Consider the following 19,141-nt stretch of genomic DNA (forward strand, 5'->3'; position numbering starts at 1 on the left):
AAAGGCAATCAACAGTCTGCCAAAAAATACACAGAAAACAAACGGTTGAACATCACGGAATCCTCCAAAAACCAGGAGTGAAATCATGCGTTCCAGAAGGTAAGCAGTTACTGTTCCACTATTAGTACATGTCGTGTTCGTCATGGCAAGTTAACTGAATTCGGTGATGTCATCATCAAGGAAAACAAGACAAGATTTTGGCTACAATAAGAAAAACATATCCGTGGTCATCTGTGATCCCATAACGGTTCAACTTTATTATATATATAAATATATATATACAAGTCAAAATTGAACTATGATTGCGTTGGATAAAAACCGCAATTTTTATATGTGTGCATGCAAAACAAATTTCTTGGTAGAGGGGTCTAAATACAGCACAAACAACATTTTCCAAAAGACCAAAAAGGTGAAAAAGTATATTTCAACAAAACGCATTTGACTAGCAGGTCGAACAACGGATGTTCTTAAACCCTGCTGACTGCCATTGGCGATTGCCAAATAAACGGATCACCAGATGTAACAAAATGGATCTTAACTATTAATTTAATACTAAACAGAAAACAATAAACTTGCGGAAAAGATGTATACCGCAAACAAAAGGTGCAAAAATTAGTACACCATATCCGCATTTCGACAATCAATGTCTCTTCAGTGATGTTAGGAATCGAAACGGTATTTGGAAGACCATATTATTATATATATATATATATATATATATACCGGTAAGTTGGAGATAAAAGGCGGAACGTAAAGTTAAAGAATAATGCTAGCTTGTTTTTATTCTTCTAGAGAAGCTCCTGTCTATAAAGTCTGTCTCATACGAATAAAGAAGCAAGAAAAAGAGGTCAAATTTGGTTACCACAGGAATGTCGACTATCTGTTGACAAACACGTCCTCCAAACGTAATATAGATGTTGTAATTAAAATTCCTTGAGCTAGTTGATGATGTCAGTTGTAGGAAACATTTTGTTTGAATTCGAGCCCATTTTCACAAAGTATTATTTGTGGACGAATTCTCTCTATCCTTCTTTAAATTTTAAATAAGGAATAGTAGAGAAGTTAAATTGTTTTATATATATAGTTGTACTTATATGACGTGTATCCCAGCAGTTTGGATTTCTTTCAACATCTGATTCACATCACTCCTACAGTAGAACGTAGGTACTAGTATTTCTTAAGCCCAATTTTTATTGCTGATCAAATATAAGCAAATGATTTTGAAAGCGGTTTTGTGAAGCATTTTGAAAAACCCAGCAATATCCCGTTGTTTGTAAGGACAATCAAGTAAATCGGGTATCCCGTAGGGTAAAGTAAGTTCTTTTCTTCATCTGTAGTTGATATTTTAAAGGAAAGAGAGACCTATAATTGTTCAGAATTTCCTCTTTAGTAAGTGTCTTGGGAGTACATGCTAGGTTTGCAAATAAGCTTTCAAAACCTAATTCTCAAGCTGTTTATAAAATAGGATTTGCATACAAAAAACTATATTGTTTTGTGCTTTGTCTCCTGGGACAACACATATTTTGTTGTGCGGGAAGGACAGGTATATTGATATCGACATTTGAGTCTATGAAGATGGATGTATCAAGAGTGACCGGTCAAGATATTAGATTCTGATTTGTACTATCACAGCCTATAACCCCTTCGGAAAGGATTTCGATGTCTTTTTTCGGCATCATCCTATACTTAGGTTGTTTGTGTTTTATCTTTTGCTTTTGTGTAATACTTTGCTATAGCTGCTTACGCTAATATGCATGCACTTCAAGACTTCTAGTATTAGTATTTCATAGTGCATGTGATTTGTTTGTATTGATATGAGCTGCTTTGTCAAATAATGCGAGGTGGTGAGATTTCCAATGAGAAAACTATCCACCAGAGACCATATGACGTAGATGTTAGCAACTTAGGTTGCACGGCATTCATCAATGAGCAAAACCCATACCGCATAGCAAGCTAGAAACTAACAGTATTATCTATTTACTCACATGAAACAAACCGGGATGCGGTATTCAGTACGTAGGTGAAACTGGACGCTATTTGTTCTTCGTGATCGGCGCATTTTCGCTATCGTGATCCGTTTTTCTACAGACATATTTTTTTTTTTTATTTTCGTGATCCGTGATCATGGAAATTTATTTTCTGTGAATCGTGATTGACAAAAAAATCAACTCGTGAATCGTGATGAGAACCCCCATCAGGCCCCTCATCTAAACGCACGCAAGAACACCTTTAAGTATCATTTATCAACACCTTAAGAAGCACAGTCATCTTATTAAATATTTAACAGTTCAATCTTTAGAAGTAGTAAATATGTAGCCTGGGGAATCTCGTTCAAAGTTTGAACGATCACGGAAGATAATTGAATTAAATTGGATTAAAAAATTACAGACAGTCTATCCTCTCGGTCTTAAAGATAATATCATGGGAATTGGTAATATATCAAGAACCGATTCTGTTAACATTTTGGATACATGTTCTAAAACTGTTCATAAAAAACCGTTCTCGTGGAAGTAGAATAAATCGCAATCAAAGAAAATTTCGTACCAACAATACAAATATTTCGGACCTAATTTCTATTTAAAAAAAAAACAACAGCAGACATTAACTGTTAACCAAGCTCTGTTCTTTACCTGTTAATAAATTACATCAAATTTTAGAGGAGTTCAACACACTTCCATATTGCAGTCCTAACGGTATGAAATCGTCCAAATTATAATTGCATATTGTTATTCTAGACTGTTTCCCAAAATTGATCGCCCTGAAGATCATAAAAAACATTTTATTAAAATCAAATATGTCAATAAAGGTTTTGATTTTGTAAATATTGCCGGTATTTTTAATGATCATTCTGTTAAAAAACAAATTCCTGGCTATTTTGATAATACTGAACTCCCTCTTATTTGTTATGTTTACAAATAAATCTACCCGGAAATATGTGTTAAATTATAGCGAAGTGTGTAAAGATGTAAATATCAGTGACAATACACCTACGTTATGAAATTGCAGTAATTCCGAACACATTTATGACCCCAGTTCCCATGTTATAACAGGAGACCTTAAACATCGTTCGTGACCGAGAGTTGAAATCATTCCTCAGCAAGGGACCTAAATATCGTCCCCGTCAGTTATTCATTGGAATGAGTGTCGTAACATCATCCACGACTCACTCCGTACTTACTGCTCGAAATGGATAAAACGAGAAAAAGCTGACAAGAAATCCTTAGATTCTTTTTACATCGGATGACCGTAAGGACATTCCGGTGTATTGCTGTCGCCTAGATTTCCATTACGTAATTTTCGTGTTGGGATTGTAACCGATCTATAAACATGATAAATACGCGGACATTATCGAGTGCAAAATAATATTCCTTATCGCTTGTTATAAGTTCATTTCTTCAATGGATACTCCTAAAAATATTTTTTTTAGAACATAAATTAATAATATGAAAATGTTTTGTCGTTAGAAATATATATAAAAGTAAAAAATCTTTAATATCTATGCACACGTACAGAAAATGTGTGTTAACGTATGCGGAAGAATATCTCAAGAAGTTTGCAATCTCCACAATCGGCAATCCTCGGGTATTCCTTCTATTAGCCTGATGAAGGTACGGAATCGGCAGAGTTGTGACGAATGGGACGAGGTTAGATAAAAGTAAGGAATCGGCCGAGTCACAGTGTGACGAATGCAATCTCCAATGCAGAGTTATCGGTCCTCGCTCTCTCTCAAGGACAACTCTGCATTTGAGATTGAAAGTTTGGCGGGAAAATATGAATGCCTACTCAAATCCAATCTATTAGAAAAACGAATTATTACAGAAGAGTGTCCACCATGCACTTGCACTGCACTATTATTAATATAGTAGAATAGAATGATATACAAATGGATGAAAATTATATATACATGTAACTGTAATATACAAATATTAATATAATATATAACAACAAACCAGGGTATACTGATTTGTATCACTTCAATATCATATTTATTACGGTGAGGTTGAATTCCCTGTCATTTATTTATCATCCACGCACGAACTTGTCTAAGAAAAAAAAAATTATATCTGTACATTAACCTCACCTTCAGGTATAGAGATGTGATTTTTTTTCTGAGAGTCTCAGACAAGTGCTTGTGACCATCCACAAGAACTTGCAGTCATCCGATGTTCAGTACTTCAGTAATTTGATTTTAATTCAGTAATGAACATAGTTGATATACGTATACATACAACATTTTAAAGAACATTTTACTCCTAACAACAACCATAATAACCCTATTTCTCGTATCAAACATAAGCTAAAAGAACTCGCCAAGGGATTGTTTTTGTCCCGTCTGATAAGGCTGCTAATAATATCATTATTGTTTGACGTAAATTTTACATTGAGGTTCTGCAAAAGGAAATCACGAATCCAGCAACATTCCAACTGACTCCATTTTCGGAAAATGACATCTGTAACAAACATAAACTTTTAGCTACTTTTTTACAAGCAGAACCAAATACAATGAAAGTTCCAACTATGTACTGGCTTCTGAAGCTGTACAAAACACCTTACAAATATAGATTTATTTCGTCTACAAGTCATTGTTCCACTTCTAAACTGTCTATTCTACTTACTAGTACACTTGGTACAATCAAAAACCTGGTAATAAATTGTTCAAATAAGGCCTTTGAAAATAGTGGAATTAATTACTTACGGAGTGTCAAAAATTCGTTGGAAGTACTTGATAAATTGCATGCTTATATTGGTGATTTCGAATCTGTTCAAAGTTTTGATTTTTCTACCCTATATACCACTTTGCCTCATAATCTTATTAAGAAAAAAATCACACACCTAATTAAATGGGCATTGATATATACCACCTTTGATAAGTGTTTAGTATGACGATAAATTTTCATTTTCACCTTTGTTCTCGTACTAGGAACAACAAAATTATTTATTTTGTAAAAATTATTTCCGTACTCCATGTATACCTTACAACAAAATTATTCGTATTTACCTGTGTACGTTATTTTAATTGGCGGCATTTTTTCCAAGGCTATGGTTGTCTTTCTGATATTATTTTACAGCTAAACCCCTTGTTTTATTTATTTTGTATTTACATTGTGTCATAGATCAAATTTATTCGTTCAGTGTATGTTCACTTGTTTTTGTTAATATGTCTTTTGATTGAGTTAAGCCATTTCAATTGATATTTTATAGTGTGTCTTTCTATGTTATGATGTCACACTATTGTTTCAAGTAGGGTGATGGTTGGCGCCTGTTAAAACGTTTGAACCCGCTGCATTTGTTTGCACCTTTCCTAAGTCAGGAACCTGATGTTCAGTGGTTGTCGTTTGTTGATGTGGTTCATAAGTGTTTCTCGTTTCTCGTTTTTTATATAGATTAGAACGTTGGTTTTCCTGTTTGAATGGTTTTACACTAGTCATTTCGGGCCCTTTATAGCTTGCTGTTCGATGTTAGCGAAGGCTCTGTGTTGAAGGCCGTACTTTGACCTATAATGGTTTTCGTTACCAAATTGTGACTTGGATGGAGAGTTGTCTCATTGGCACTCATACCACATCTTCTTATATCTATTTAAAAAATCAGAATGCGAATATATATGTTCAAACTCTTTTAGGTCATTTTTTAGTAACAACAAACAAAAGAACTATGTCAATTGGACCTGCTTTGATACTATAACTGCACTTGAATTTTTACTAGATAACATTTTTGTTTGTTATGGTGACTCCGTATATCGTCAAGTTATCGGAATTCCAATGGGGACTAACTGTGCACCACTTATTGCGGACCTGTTTCTATATTGTTATGAGTTACAATTTATGACTAAAATCAGCAAAGACCCATCGAAACAACATCTGATACAAAAATTTAATAACACTTTTAGATATTTGGATTGGCTCTCAATAATGACGACTTCAGTATGTACACTAAAGAGATTTATCCGGTTGAACGGACTTTAAATAAAGCTAATACTAACAATGAACACTGCCCTTTCCTGGATCTTGATATCTATATCTTTAACGTGAATCTTAATACCAAAATTTATGATAAAAGAGATAATTTTTCATTTCCAATGGTTAATTATCCATTTTTATATGGTGACGTTCCCTTGTCACCATCTTATGGTGTTTATATATCTCAACTTGTACGATTCGCTCGTGTATGTAACAATGTTTTAGATTTTAACGAGAGAAATTTATGTATTACTGAAAAATTATTACACCAGGGTTTTCGATATCACAAACTAGTCAAAACATTTACTAAATTTTATCATCGGTATAAGGACATCATTCGTAAATATAGCTCAACATGCAGACTTCTTATACGTTCAGGTATTTCACATCCAATTTTTTAAGGAAATATTCTTTATAAAGCACAAAAAATGTCAGTATTCACCTCTGAAGCTAACAAAACCTTCAAATAGACTTATTAAGAAGGGATATAGTTACGATACTGTTGTCAGGTCATTAAAGATTGCATATTTTGGCGTTAATATTGATTCACTTATAGGGTCTTTGCATCGGCACTAAACACATTTATTTTAAAACCAGTTGTTGGCATGACACGGGTTATGTTCTTCTCATATATTTTATGATGGTATGATACTAAACCCCTAACGGGAAGGATTGTGCCTGATATTCATATGATGAAGACATAATCTTTCAATCAGTTTAAATGAAGTCTGGAGCTGGCATGTCAGTTAACTGCTAGTAGTCTGTTGTTATTTATGTATTATTGTCATTTTGTTTATTTTCTTTGGTTACATCTTCTGACATCAGACTCGGACTTCTCTTGAACTGAATTTTAATGTGCGTATTGTTATGCGTTTACTTTTCTACATTGGCTAGAGGTATAGGGGGAGGGTTGAGATCTCATAAACATGTTTAACCCCGACGCATTTTTGCGCCTGTCCCAAGTCAGGAGCCTCTAGCCTTTGTTAGTCTTGTATTATTTTTAATTTTAGTTTCTTGTGTACAATTTGGAGTTTAGTATGGCGTTCATTATCACTGAACTAGTATATATATTTGTTTAGGGGCCAGCTGAAGGACGCCTCCGGGTGCGGGAATTTCTCGCTGCATTGAAGACCTGTTGGTGACCTTCTGCTGTTGTCTGTTTTATGGTCGGGTTGTTGTCTCTTTGACACATTCCCCATTTCCATTCTCAATTTTACATTTATTCTAAAACCAGTTGTTAGCATAATACGGGTTATGTTCTTCTCATATATTTTATGATGGTATGATACTTAACCCCTAACGGGGGGGGGGGGGGGGGGGGGGGGGATTGTGCTTGGTTTTCATATGATGAAGACATAATTTTTCAATCAGTTTAATTGAGGTCAGCAGCTGGCATGTCAGTAACTGCTAGTAGTCCTTTGTTAATTTATGTATCATTGTCATTTTGCTTAGTTTCTTTGGTTACCTATTCTGACGTCGGACTCGGACTTCTTTTAAACTGAGTTTTACTGTGTGTATTTCTGTGTTTTTGTTTTTTCTACATTGGCTAGAGGTATAGGGGGAGGGTTGAGATCTCACTAAACATGTTTAACCTTGCCGCATTTTTGCGCCTGTCCCAAGTCAGGAGCCACTGGCCTTTGTTAATCTTGTATGATTTTTAATTTTAGTTCATTTAAATGTTTTGGAGTTTAGTATGACGTCCATTTTCACTGAACTAGTACACATTTTTGTTAAGGGGCCAGCTGAAGCCGGCCTCCAGGTGCGGGATTTTCTCGCCGAGTCGAAGACCCATCGGTGGCCTTCGGCTGTTTTTTGCTCTTTGGTCGGGTTGTTGTCTCTTTGACACATTCCCCATTTCATTCTCAATTTTATAAAAAGTGCCGACATAACAAAATGTAATATACATTCAAATGAGAAAACCAACGGCCTAACGATTAATGTACAAAACAACAAACGAAAAACAAATATGATATACAGTAACAAACGACAACCATTGAATTGCATGCTCGTGACTTAGGACAGGCACATAAAGAATGCAGCGGGGTTAAATATGTTCGCGGGTGCCCAGCCCTCCCCTAACCTGGGACAGTGGTGTAATAGCACATCGTAAGAAAACAAATGTTTGAAAATAATTTGACTTATCAGATCGCTACAAAGCAAAACAAACAACTAACAAAAACACTAAAGACTCAAAGTACCGATCTGAGAAACTCGCAGTTACTGAAAGATAGTTCCAAGCCAATAACAACTAGTGAAAAAAAAAAAAAACATGTATCCAAGACAAAATACCACTGATTAGTACATTTCCAATGAATTTAGTTAAAAGATGTCATAAACACTATAAGAATACATGACCTTGTGCAAAGTCAAAATACAAGAATCGACAGGATGTAGAATCGTAGGCCTGTCTAACTGTATAGCAATCCAAAGTTAGTTAAATGTTTTAATTTTTGAATGAGAAAATCAATAATAGTACCAACGAAAACAATATTAAAAGATATAATTACAATGTTTAATTGGTAATCTTTGAGAATGAGAATAAGCTTATTAAAATGATAGATAAGCTTACATTCATCGTATCTAAATTTACGGGCTCTCAAAACAATATCACAGTAAAAATAGGGTGTGGTATCCCGTTAGTTATAAGTTTTTACGGGTAGGTGTTTTTTGATGTGTTGCTTTGTTTGTTTTGAAATGTTCTGCTTTGTTTTTTGTTTTTTTATATTTGCTACTTTGTTTGTTATGAAACGTTCTGCTTTGTTTATTTTGATATGTGCCGCTTGGTTTGTATTGATATCAATCACGCGAGTTCCGATAAATCTGAATTATGATCAGATTGGTATTGATATGTGTTGCTTTATAAAAATGCCCCGAAAATGTAAAAAATTCAAACGAGGAAACCAACGGTCTGGTTTATGATAAAACAATAAACGAATAAAGGACAGACAGCAACCAACGACAAGCACTAAATTGCAGGCGTGATTAAACATGTTGACATACTCTTCTCCATCCCTCCAAATAAAGAATAGTGGTAAACAGTACATCATAAGAAAAGAAATGTAAAAAATCAGTTGGAAAGGGCTTGACTCATCAGATCGACATGAAGCATACCAAATCAATTGACAAAAAAGACAAAAAGACGAAAGCTTCAAAGTACCGATCTAAGAGTACTCACAATTACTGAAAGCTAGTTCAAAGCCAATCACAAAATAATAAATGATTCATGTTTTCCGAAACTAAAATATCAATCAGTACACATCCAAATAGTTTCAGAAAAGCATAACCTTGTGCAATGCCAAAATATTGGTATCCACATGATTATTTTTTTAGCAATATAAATATTAATAGTTATCTTATAATTAATTTATGACAAAATCAATATAAGTACCCAATAAAGACAATATTCTACGTTGTTAAATTGATAACCTTTAAGAATAAGTGTTTTAATATGACCAAAGTGTTTACGTGGATCGTATTTTTCTTTATACAAGCTCTAAAAACAACATTACCGTAAAAATTAGGATGTGATTTCCCGTTTTTAATAGGTTGAACTTTCTACAGTTTCTCTCAAACTTCCAAACCAAAGCTCTATATCTACGAAAGATTTAAGAAAATATTTTTATAATTTGTTGCAGAGACAAATATACACATGTGTATATATGTCTCTGTTTGTTGTAACGAAATTCCGGATTCCAGTTTCGTGACAATTTTATACGTTTGACGTCGCTCAGTGACGATTTCTTTGCTGTTTTGTGAGTCTAAATAAAAGGTCGGTTATAAAAGAGTTCGCGCGTTCCATGCTGATGTATCTTTGTAGGAATTACTATTGCTATCCTAAGATTGGAAAATACTATTTAATATACAGCACTAATAAGGATACGAAATCGAGATGACCGACAGATGTACGTTTTCTGCTTTTTTCAAGGATCAGTGTCATTTATTGTAGTGTAAGTTCAATTACATACACATATTTTAGATAACACAAGTCCCTTAATGTTTATAAAATTTTAATATAGCAGTAAACAATAAATATTATAACAAAACATAGTTACACGTTGTGGTAATTCATAATTACCGCAAATATTTACTTTGGAAACATAGTGAAATCCATACACAAATTTGATAAAAACTACCAGGTGTGTTCCAAAACGCGTCTGTTTACTCAATAATACCATGTGGATAGGGGTCTTACTGTAGTTATTAATACATTTTCCTTTTCTTTGAACTGCTCAACCAAAACGTTACGAACTATTTTACTGTGAATGTAGCGCACTGTGTTTGTGAGAGGTAACACAACGTGCACCAAGTTAATGTCAACATTACCTCACCTGTATTTTGGTACAAACACAGGAAAATAAATACTAGCTACTATGTCGACGTACCTAACAAATGTGATAATTTTCTTAACTTGTTTTATGTGTGTTGAATTACAACAAAGTGACTGTCCTCACAAATGTGTTTGTTTTAGATCTACCGTTAGATGCATGTTTGCTCAGCTGGATGCAGTTCCATCACAAATTCCTAAGGATACAACCGTGTTGTGAGTATTTAAACTTTAACAACATTTTTGTTTACTTTTAAACTATTGATATACCAAATAATTAAATGATTTTCCAACGTGTAAAGTAAATATACCTGTTTCAGAAAGTTTGAAAATTAAGTTTTATATTAGTATTTTAGTTACAAAGTTGAAACAATGCAGAATATGTGGAGATATATTACCCCTTCAGTAGATAAGAAAAAAAATCAATTCATTATTTTAAATTTGCTATGAAAGAGACGTGGGTTTGTAGATGTATCTCTGATATTATAAAGATAATAAACTTGTTGTAGCTGTTGATTTTAGATACTTAATCTTTTATTAATCTTAAATTATTTACTTTTCCCCTCGCCAATTACTTGTGATGATGGGTTGGAAATTTAAAGTATGGGTAAATTATCTTAATTTAATTTGAATGTTAAAGTTAAATACCTTTCCCAGATTACATTGTAGATATACAAAGTTTGATGAAAAGAAATTTCGTCCTGGACTGGAAAATTTAATCATTGTGGTTCATCTTTCAATCAGGAGAAAGACAGAAGCTCAGCCATTTTTCAATGTGCCATGAATTTATAATAATTTTTATAAAAGAAACTCATGTTATTTGACCAGTTTAATCTCTTGTATGACTGGACATCGTTTATCAAGGTGTTTTACAAACAGTAGGGGTTTTATTATTAGACACCTCCTTATCACCTTAGGCCCTTTCATCTTTATTTGATATAAATATGTTTAAGGTCAGAGTAAACTGATCATGTAGTGTCTATGGGAATTTTGTTTCAAAAAACTTTTTCAAACTCCTTTCATTCAACTTTTCATTAAACTATTTTTAATTTTGAAGATTTTAAAAGGTCAATTAGAATCGAAGTACATGCAGGTCAAGTTGATTAATTGGTCAAGAACCTATAGATAGTTTATTACACCAAAAATTACAACAAAAGGTTATGATCCCCTATCAACACAAAGAAATTATTAGAAATGAAATGAATGCAGTCAAGATAGGTGTTAACATTCTTTAGTACATGAACTTTCTTTGTTTGAAATTTGACAAAATATGAAAGTGTGTATTGAGTGACTGAGGTTTGTACATAAAATGTTTATTAATGAGTTCAATGATCACGTTTGATACAGACATGCTATTCTACAATCAAACACTCACAGCTATTTAAATATTAGTTATTTTGCACCTGAAGGTTTTGAATAGATATAAATACTTTGTTGTGAGGTTATAGGAAACTTAACATTCTTGTTGAAAGACTCCCACAATACCATATCAATATAGAAATGTGTGGAAACAGAAAAGATTCCAATTTCAGCTCACCTGGTTCAAAGGGCTATAGTGAGCTTTTACAATCACTTAGTGATGGACATCTGTCATAAACTTTTTCCAAAATAATTTTCCTCTTGAACCACAGTATAAATTGAAAAAAAGTTTGGCCTGCATCATTATTGGGGTCAAATTAAAGTTTTAAAAGTTATGTCAGATGACTCTGAAACTTACATTCCAGCCTTTGTTAAATTATGCACAAAGGGGAAGAATAAAAAAGAAAAGAATTCAGAAATTCTAAAAAATCCAATACTGGACCATTTGTTATCGATTTTTGAGGAAATGATGCATTTGTAACCTTTTAAAGACATATGTATGATTGATGACCAAAACTCTTCAAACATTTATATACATGTTGTCTATAGCATAACTGAAAATAGAACATTTGACAAAAAATTGTGAAAAAGAAATGAATTTTTAATGATACTTTTATGAGAATGACCATTGGTACTTAATTTTGGTTGAATGTTTAAAGGTATTCTTTACAAATTATGTTATGACCCATCTGATTTCAAACTTAGCCACCATCATTACCAAAAATATAAGATTTGACAGAAAATTCAATAAAAAATTATAAAAAATCATATGAAGAACTAGTTGTTACAAAATGTACCATAGTTTGATAAATTTTACATTTATTATTAGTTCTCAGATTTATGGTAAATGACCCTACCAACTTCAACTGCCACTGTAAAAAATTTAAAAAAATCATTAACAGAAATCTGATGAAAATCGAAGTATCAATTGCTTCCAAACTTTGGTGAAAGACACAACTGTAACACATTTATGATCCTTGGGCTGACATGAACTAAAAAAACTGGGCACTCCCACCACAGCAAAGTTAGATTTATAAATCCGTAGCATTTTGAAATTGAATAAAAAATTTCCATAAGGTTCATATAAACATGTAGTATCGAGAACAATACCAATTTCTGTGCTATAGACAGGATTTTCATTTATTTAAAGGGCTCATTGGGCTAAGCATTTGAAAATAGTTCAGATCTTGGAAATAATATCTTGTAAAATATGTAAATCTTCAAAAATTGTTTATAAATTCATATTTGAATAGAAATACACACATATTTTCATTGAAAAAAATGAAACCTCCCAAACTTCGTAATATTTGAAAGTACTGAAACTGGGCCTCAAACAAAGAAGTTACAATTTTTTTATAGCTGAGCAAAGGACTTTGTTATTGTATCATCAAAAAGATATTTGTTTTTATAAATATATCAACAAGATTATGATGTGCATGACTGTTAAAACTCATGCCAACTACCAAGTATTTCTGGCGCTTACCTCATTTTAGTAATTTGGAAACATGGTAAAATAGATTCTATTTTAGCATTGTGGGAATTTAGTAACCACACTGGGTTTTTGTTGCTATTATTTTTCACTGATACTGAGATTGTGTCATAAGTTCATTAGTGATTTTATAACATGTGTACTCGTTAAATCTTAAGTTTATTTTGATTGTTGCTAAACATTAATGATGATTTTGTTAGAGTTCAATTTCATTTCTATGATTTTATGCTGAAAAAAACCTCCAAAATAGATAAAACAGTTAACAGTTAAGATGCAACTTAATTGTCTGCATTTCAAACAACAAAGAGGTCATATAATCATTCTATAGGTTAAAAGTTGGGTCAGAATGAATAAAATGAAAATGAAAAGTATGGTCAAATTAAACTATTCATTTCTTATGGACGAGAATAGCATGTTATATGATCTATGTCAGGTGTATAGGTGAATAAGTTTATAATGTTTCTGTACAAGCAATTTATCAAGTAACTTACTCATGTTATTCTTATTCTGTTTTGTAAAATTATTATTTTCTGAATTAATGCAAGGAGACTCACTGCTCCAAACTGATTTTATCCAGAAAAAAGAAAGCACTGTAGAGTAACACAAACCTCTTCCAAATTCAAAGCCACATTATTCAAACATCACATTTAATGTCTAAATCATTAAATCTTTTGATGGACAATTATTTTGTAATTAGACTTTTCTTTTATATTATATCCTGAATATACATCTAGGGTATACTATATTCAGTACAGCTACACCACTGTTACAAGTTAGGGGAGGGTTTAGCACTCACAAACATGTTTAACGAAGTTCAGAGCCTGTAATTTAAAGTGGTAGTCGATCTAAGTTGCTGTCTGCCATAATTATATATTTGTTTTTCAGTTGTCGTTTTTTAGCATAACGTTATGGTTTAAATTTTCTCTTTTGAATTGGTTCACATTTTGCCACGCCTTTTATAGCTTTAAACTGTACAATGTGGGTTTTGCTTATTGTTGAAGGCTGTATGTATGCATATGGTGACCCTGGGACATAATATATTAATAGTATAATAGTCCCAGGGTGACCTACATATATATATATGACCTACATATATGATTGATACATTTTTTGTTGTTTGAAATTAAACCACATCTCCTTATTTTTATATGACTTGAAATAATTATCTAACACATAGTCAATTATCTAACACATAGTCAATTAAGTTATATTAAAAGTTCATGTGGCAAGGAGTTACAAAGTGTGCTCTAAAAAACTTATTTAATTATTTAAATATCAAAGCTACATTTTATCAGAACACTTAAAAAGATATGTTTTTTTATAAATAAATGAACAAAATTATGATGTGCATGACTTGTAAAACTGATGCAAACTAGCAAGTGTGTCTGATTATATTAACTCATGAACCTCAAAGAAACTGTGATTCTGTCAGGAAATAATCTTGCACAAATGTCCATAATTCAGGGGAGATAACTATAGTTTACTGAACATTACTTCAAATCATATAAAGAAAACAACTGAATCAAAATTTCACATATTAGTCTTATATTTTGAATGCTTCCTAAAATAATTACAAAGCGGCAAGATTTATACATTAGGATATAAAAGACTTAATCCAGATAGGCTGTTTTTTTTTCTGGCAGATTTAGTGGTGTATTATATATAGCAATGTCGTTTTTCCATTAAAGTGGCATAGAAAAAAACTAAGAGGATTTAGTTGATGGGTATACAGGTGTATAATTAAACTTAAGGTCAGATATAACAGCACACAGCAAGGGGCTCATACAATTTTTAAGCTGCTTTGAATCACTTTAAATATCAAATGCAGCATGAATACACCCTAAGCATGACATGCCAATACAGTTTTACACCCTGACAGGAGGGAAAAAAATGACATTTTATTAAGATTAGATTTCAATAATTTATCATACCTAGGACTAAATATAAATTACATTCATGATGTATATATTAAAAGTGGATTTTAATGATAAATAATGATGCTATTCATAGTTTCTGATTTATGACATAATATAAACATTGTTTGTAAATATTTAAAGATGATTTTCTTTTCTCCTAAGGAACAAAGTGCACATTTTTATATAGTTGGGTATTGAAATTAGATGACACCCTTCATTCATAGACTTATTGCACAGGTCTATCAGATGAAGATCATTATAGATAAGCAGACAAATAGATATGCCATTTCTTACTTGACTTGTGTGTCCCCATAAAAAAAAAAGTCCTTTATAAAAGGCATAGTAGTAGTTTTTTATGATAAGAATATAGCTTATATATTATATATTGTATCAATTTATTTGTTTATCCACTGTGACAAGAATATAGCAAATATATTTGTTTTAATTCTTCTCTCATATTTCTCTGTTGTTGTCTTCGAAGTTGTACTTTCCTTTTCTATTCAGTTTAAGCATAGTTGTCATTTCCTATTTGATATGGCGTTTACATATCTCAATTGATATGTTACGCTTTTGCATGTTCACACTTTATGCAGACTTCATAAGCAGGGGTGTGCTCCTTACACAAAAACTGCTCCAACAGAGTTATGAGAAAAAAACACTGAAATCGACACTTCTTAATTTATTACAATCACCATCAGGAATTGGTTGACTGAAACAATATGTCTGTGTCTCAACTCACTAGCGACATGCTTCTCAGGCTTAGATCTTAAGAAACCAGAATAGTCAACTAATCTTTAATTTTACAGATTGTGTCATATTCCCAATTGCGACTGTGGATTCACATTGAGGTGGTTGTATGCATAGCAGGGGATGTTTACCTTATCAATGCATTCGATCTCGCTCCTTTTGGAGTTCATGTGATTCCCTCAGTATCCAGTCTCGCTCCGTTTGAAGTTCATGTGATTCCCTCAGTATCCAGTCTCGCTCCGTTTGAAGTTCATGTGATTCCCTCAGTATTAGTTTGTTGCTCTGATTTGTCTTCTTATATAAAAAATAAGACTCTGTGGTATGATTGGCAACTCTCCACCAGAGACAAAAATGACGTAAAAGTATGTCAAACTTATATAAAAATAAGAAGCTGTGGTATGATTGCCAATGAGACAACTCTCCACCAGAGACAAAAATGACATAAAAGTATGTCGAACTTATATAAAAATAAGAAACTGTGGTATGATTGCCAATAAGACAACTCTCCACCAGAGACAATAATGACATAAAAGTATATCAAACTTATATCAAAATAAGAAGCTGTGGTATGATTGCCAATAAGACAACTGTCCACCAGAGACAAAAATGACGTAAAAGTATGTCGAACTTATATAAAAATAAGAAGCTGTGGTATGATTGCCAATAAGACAACTCTCCACCAGAGACAAAAATGACGTAAAAGTATGTCGAACTTATATAAAAATAAGAAGCTGTGGTATGATTGCCAATAAGACAACTCTCCACCAGAGACAAAAATGACGTAAAAGTATGTCGAACTTATATAAAAATAAGAAGCTGTGGTATGATTGCCAATAAGACAACTCTCCACCAGAGACAATAATGACATAAAAGTATGTCGAACTTATATAAAAATAAGAAGCTGTGGTATGATTGCCAATAAGACAACTCTCCACCAGAGACAAAAATGACGTAAAAGTATGTCGAACTTATATAAAAATAAGAAGCTGTGGTATGATTGCCAATAAGACAACTCTCCACCAGAGACAAAAATGACGTAAAAGTATGTCGAACTTATATAAAAATAAGAAGCTGTGGTATGATTGCATATAAAAATAAGAAGCTGTGGTATGATTGCATATAAAAATAAGAAGCTGTGGTATGATTGCCAATAAGACAACTCTCCACCAGAGACAAAAATGACGGAAAAGTATGTCGAACTTATATAAAAATAAGAAGATATGGTATGATTGCCAATAACATGATAAGACAACTGTCCACCAGAGACAAAAATGACGTAAAAGTATGTCGAACTTATATAAAAATAAGAAGCTGTGGTATGATTGCATATAAAAATAAGAAGCTGTGGTATGATTGCCAATAAGACAACTCTCCACCAGAGACAAAAATGACGTAAAAGTACATCGAATTAAGAGATTTGAACATTGGTAAACTACTTTTGTCTTGACTTAATTTATATCAGTTCAAATAATTTTATTTTGTTACAAAATACTTTTATCTGTATCCAACTGTAAAATTGAATACTAAATTAATATAATATTAGTTCCACCAAGGATTTTAATGGTATGATATAACATCATTGGTTTGACACTTAAATTTCTAGTGAATTTGAAGAAGGAAAAGTGCTTGCTGGTCTCTGTTGTAAATAGGTCACATTTGTTCATCCAATGGAAATTTTCTTTTTATCCATTAAAGGGGAACTCAGTGGAATTTACTGTTTTGATGTTGTATCGGTGCTAATTAGCAAATTTAAGGGTTTTTTCTGGCCCTTAGGCACGTTTGCTTATTTGTATCTTACTTCCGTATCTATGAAAGAGAGTAGAAATACCCGTTATCGCCAAGTGTCAAATGCCCCCTTTTCACTACAGTTATCACAAAATGAGCATAAATTTGTTTTCTTCATTTGTCAAATTGCAATTTTGATCTACCATTACCTTCAGTCTAAAATGTTCAGTGTTAATATTTTAACAATAAAATTATCATCATTCATCATGTGGGTTACCACATTCCTATCCTAATGTATGGGATAGCAATCAAAGCAATAAACCAAATAAGGCATCCAGAAGTTTCAATAGACAGACAATTTGGGAACAAACTCAACATAAACTATTAAAGATCAGCTATCAACTTTTACTTAATTCCCAAATGCACAAATGACAGGAAAAACAAATATCACCACTGATGCAGACACATAAACAAAACATGAACTTTAATTAAAGACTGCAAAAATGTTGTTCAGACAATGTAATTTGCAAACAGATTATGAAATGCATTTTGAAGATTATTTTTCATGATAACCATGATAATTAATGTAGTTCACTTCAACTAAAAGCTGGTGTGCCTGTGTACTATGTTAGATTTTCCATCTTGCTCTGGACATTCTCAGAAATACAGACCTGCCAACTTTCCTGCTTTATGGGGGATATCACCCATGAAAAGTGTTGACCTCAGACCCTTATAATACTCAATAAAGTATTGACGAAATACTTTAGAAAAGGCATTCCAAGCAGTAAGCAATACATTTAAACACATGTATACTCATTCAAAACCATAGATGTTCCAATAAAGTACACTAATGACATGTATAGGTATGTATTAGGTCCTCTTGTGCTTAAAATCCCCAATTGGAGATTTGGAAAAGTTGGCAAATAATAGTATAACATTAATTTATCTTTATACCAGACTGTGTTGTTTTGAATATTGTCCCCTCATAAAGAATTTATTCACAGACATGCAATAGCATTTGTCACTCAATGATAAAATGGCAATTGTTTAACCTCTCAGTGAATGCCCATTTTACTCCATTGAGTTATGTGTACATATGCACATGCAGAATTGCAGATGTATGCAAAATAGTACCATCAATCTACCATTTGTTAGATCAATACTGTCAGTTTATGTAAATAAACAACATTATTTAAGAAAACAAACAATATTAGCAACAACACTATTGTATCCTGCAGCATATATTGTCAGTGAACTGAAGTAGAAACCCTCAAACAGATCAAAAATCACTTTTCTTACATATAAGTAAAGATAAACTTTACACTTGAAAAGCAGTAAAGGTATATAATTTTCATATAATGGGTTTATATGTAATGATAGAATGAGAGTAGGGGATGATTGCTTTACTTTGATGACATCATAATAGGCAGCCATGTCCTGTCTTTTGATGTTATGAAAGTGACAATTAAATTACTAGTGACTGTAACAAGATTCTTCATGGTTACAAGTCAGTAATTATACTGTTCAAGTTATATTGTTCACATACATTTTTTCATTCAAATAGTATTCTGTTACTTTTAATAGTCCAGTAGTCAGTGGAGAATAGATATTTTTAATATAAATT

The 19,141-nt window shown here is 32.4% G+C and overlaps 1 protein-coding gene across 2 annotated transcripts in view; it reads left to right on the plus strand.

Moving 5' to 3' along the window:
- The first annotated feature begins 10,230 nt into the window (after positions 1 to 10,230).
- LOC127698638 (peroxidasin-like) overlaps positions 10,231 to 19,141 on the plus strand; it is a 50,853-nt gene continuing 41,942 nt past the window's right edge. For both annotated transcript variants that reach the window (XM_052202199.1, XM_052202209.1), the window contains exon 1: positions 10,231 to 10,497. In XM_052202199.1, coding sequence (XP_052058159.1) covers positions 10,328 to 10,497 — 170 coding nt within the window. In that variant the 5' untranslated portion in view covers positions 10,231 to 10,327. The remainder of the gene's footprint in view (positions 10,498 to 19,141) is intronic.

Source organism: Mytilus californianus, unplaced genomic scaffold (assembly GCF_021869535.1).
Source record: "Mytilus californianus isolate M0D057914Y unplaced genomic scaffold, xbMytCali1.0.p SCAF_1, whole genome shotgun sequence".
NCBI classification, from domain to species: domain Eukaryota; kingdom Metazoa; phylum Mollusca; class Bivalvia; order Mytilida; family Mytilidae; genus Mytilus; species Mytilus californianus.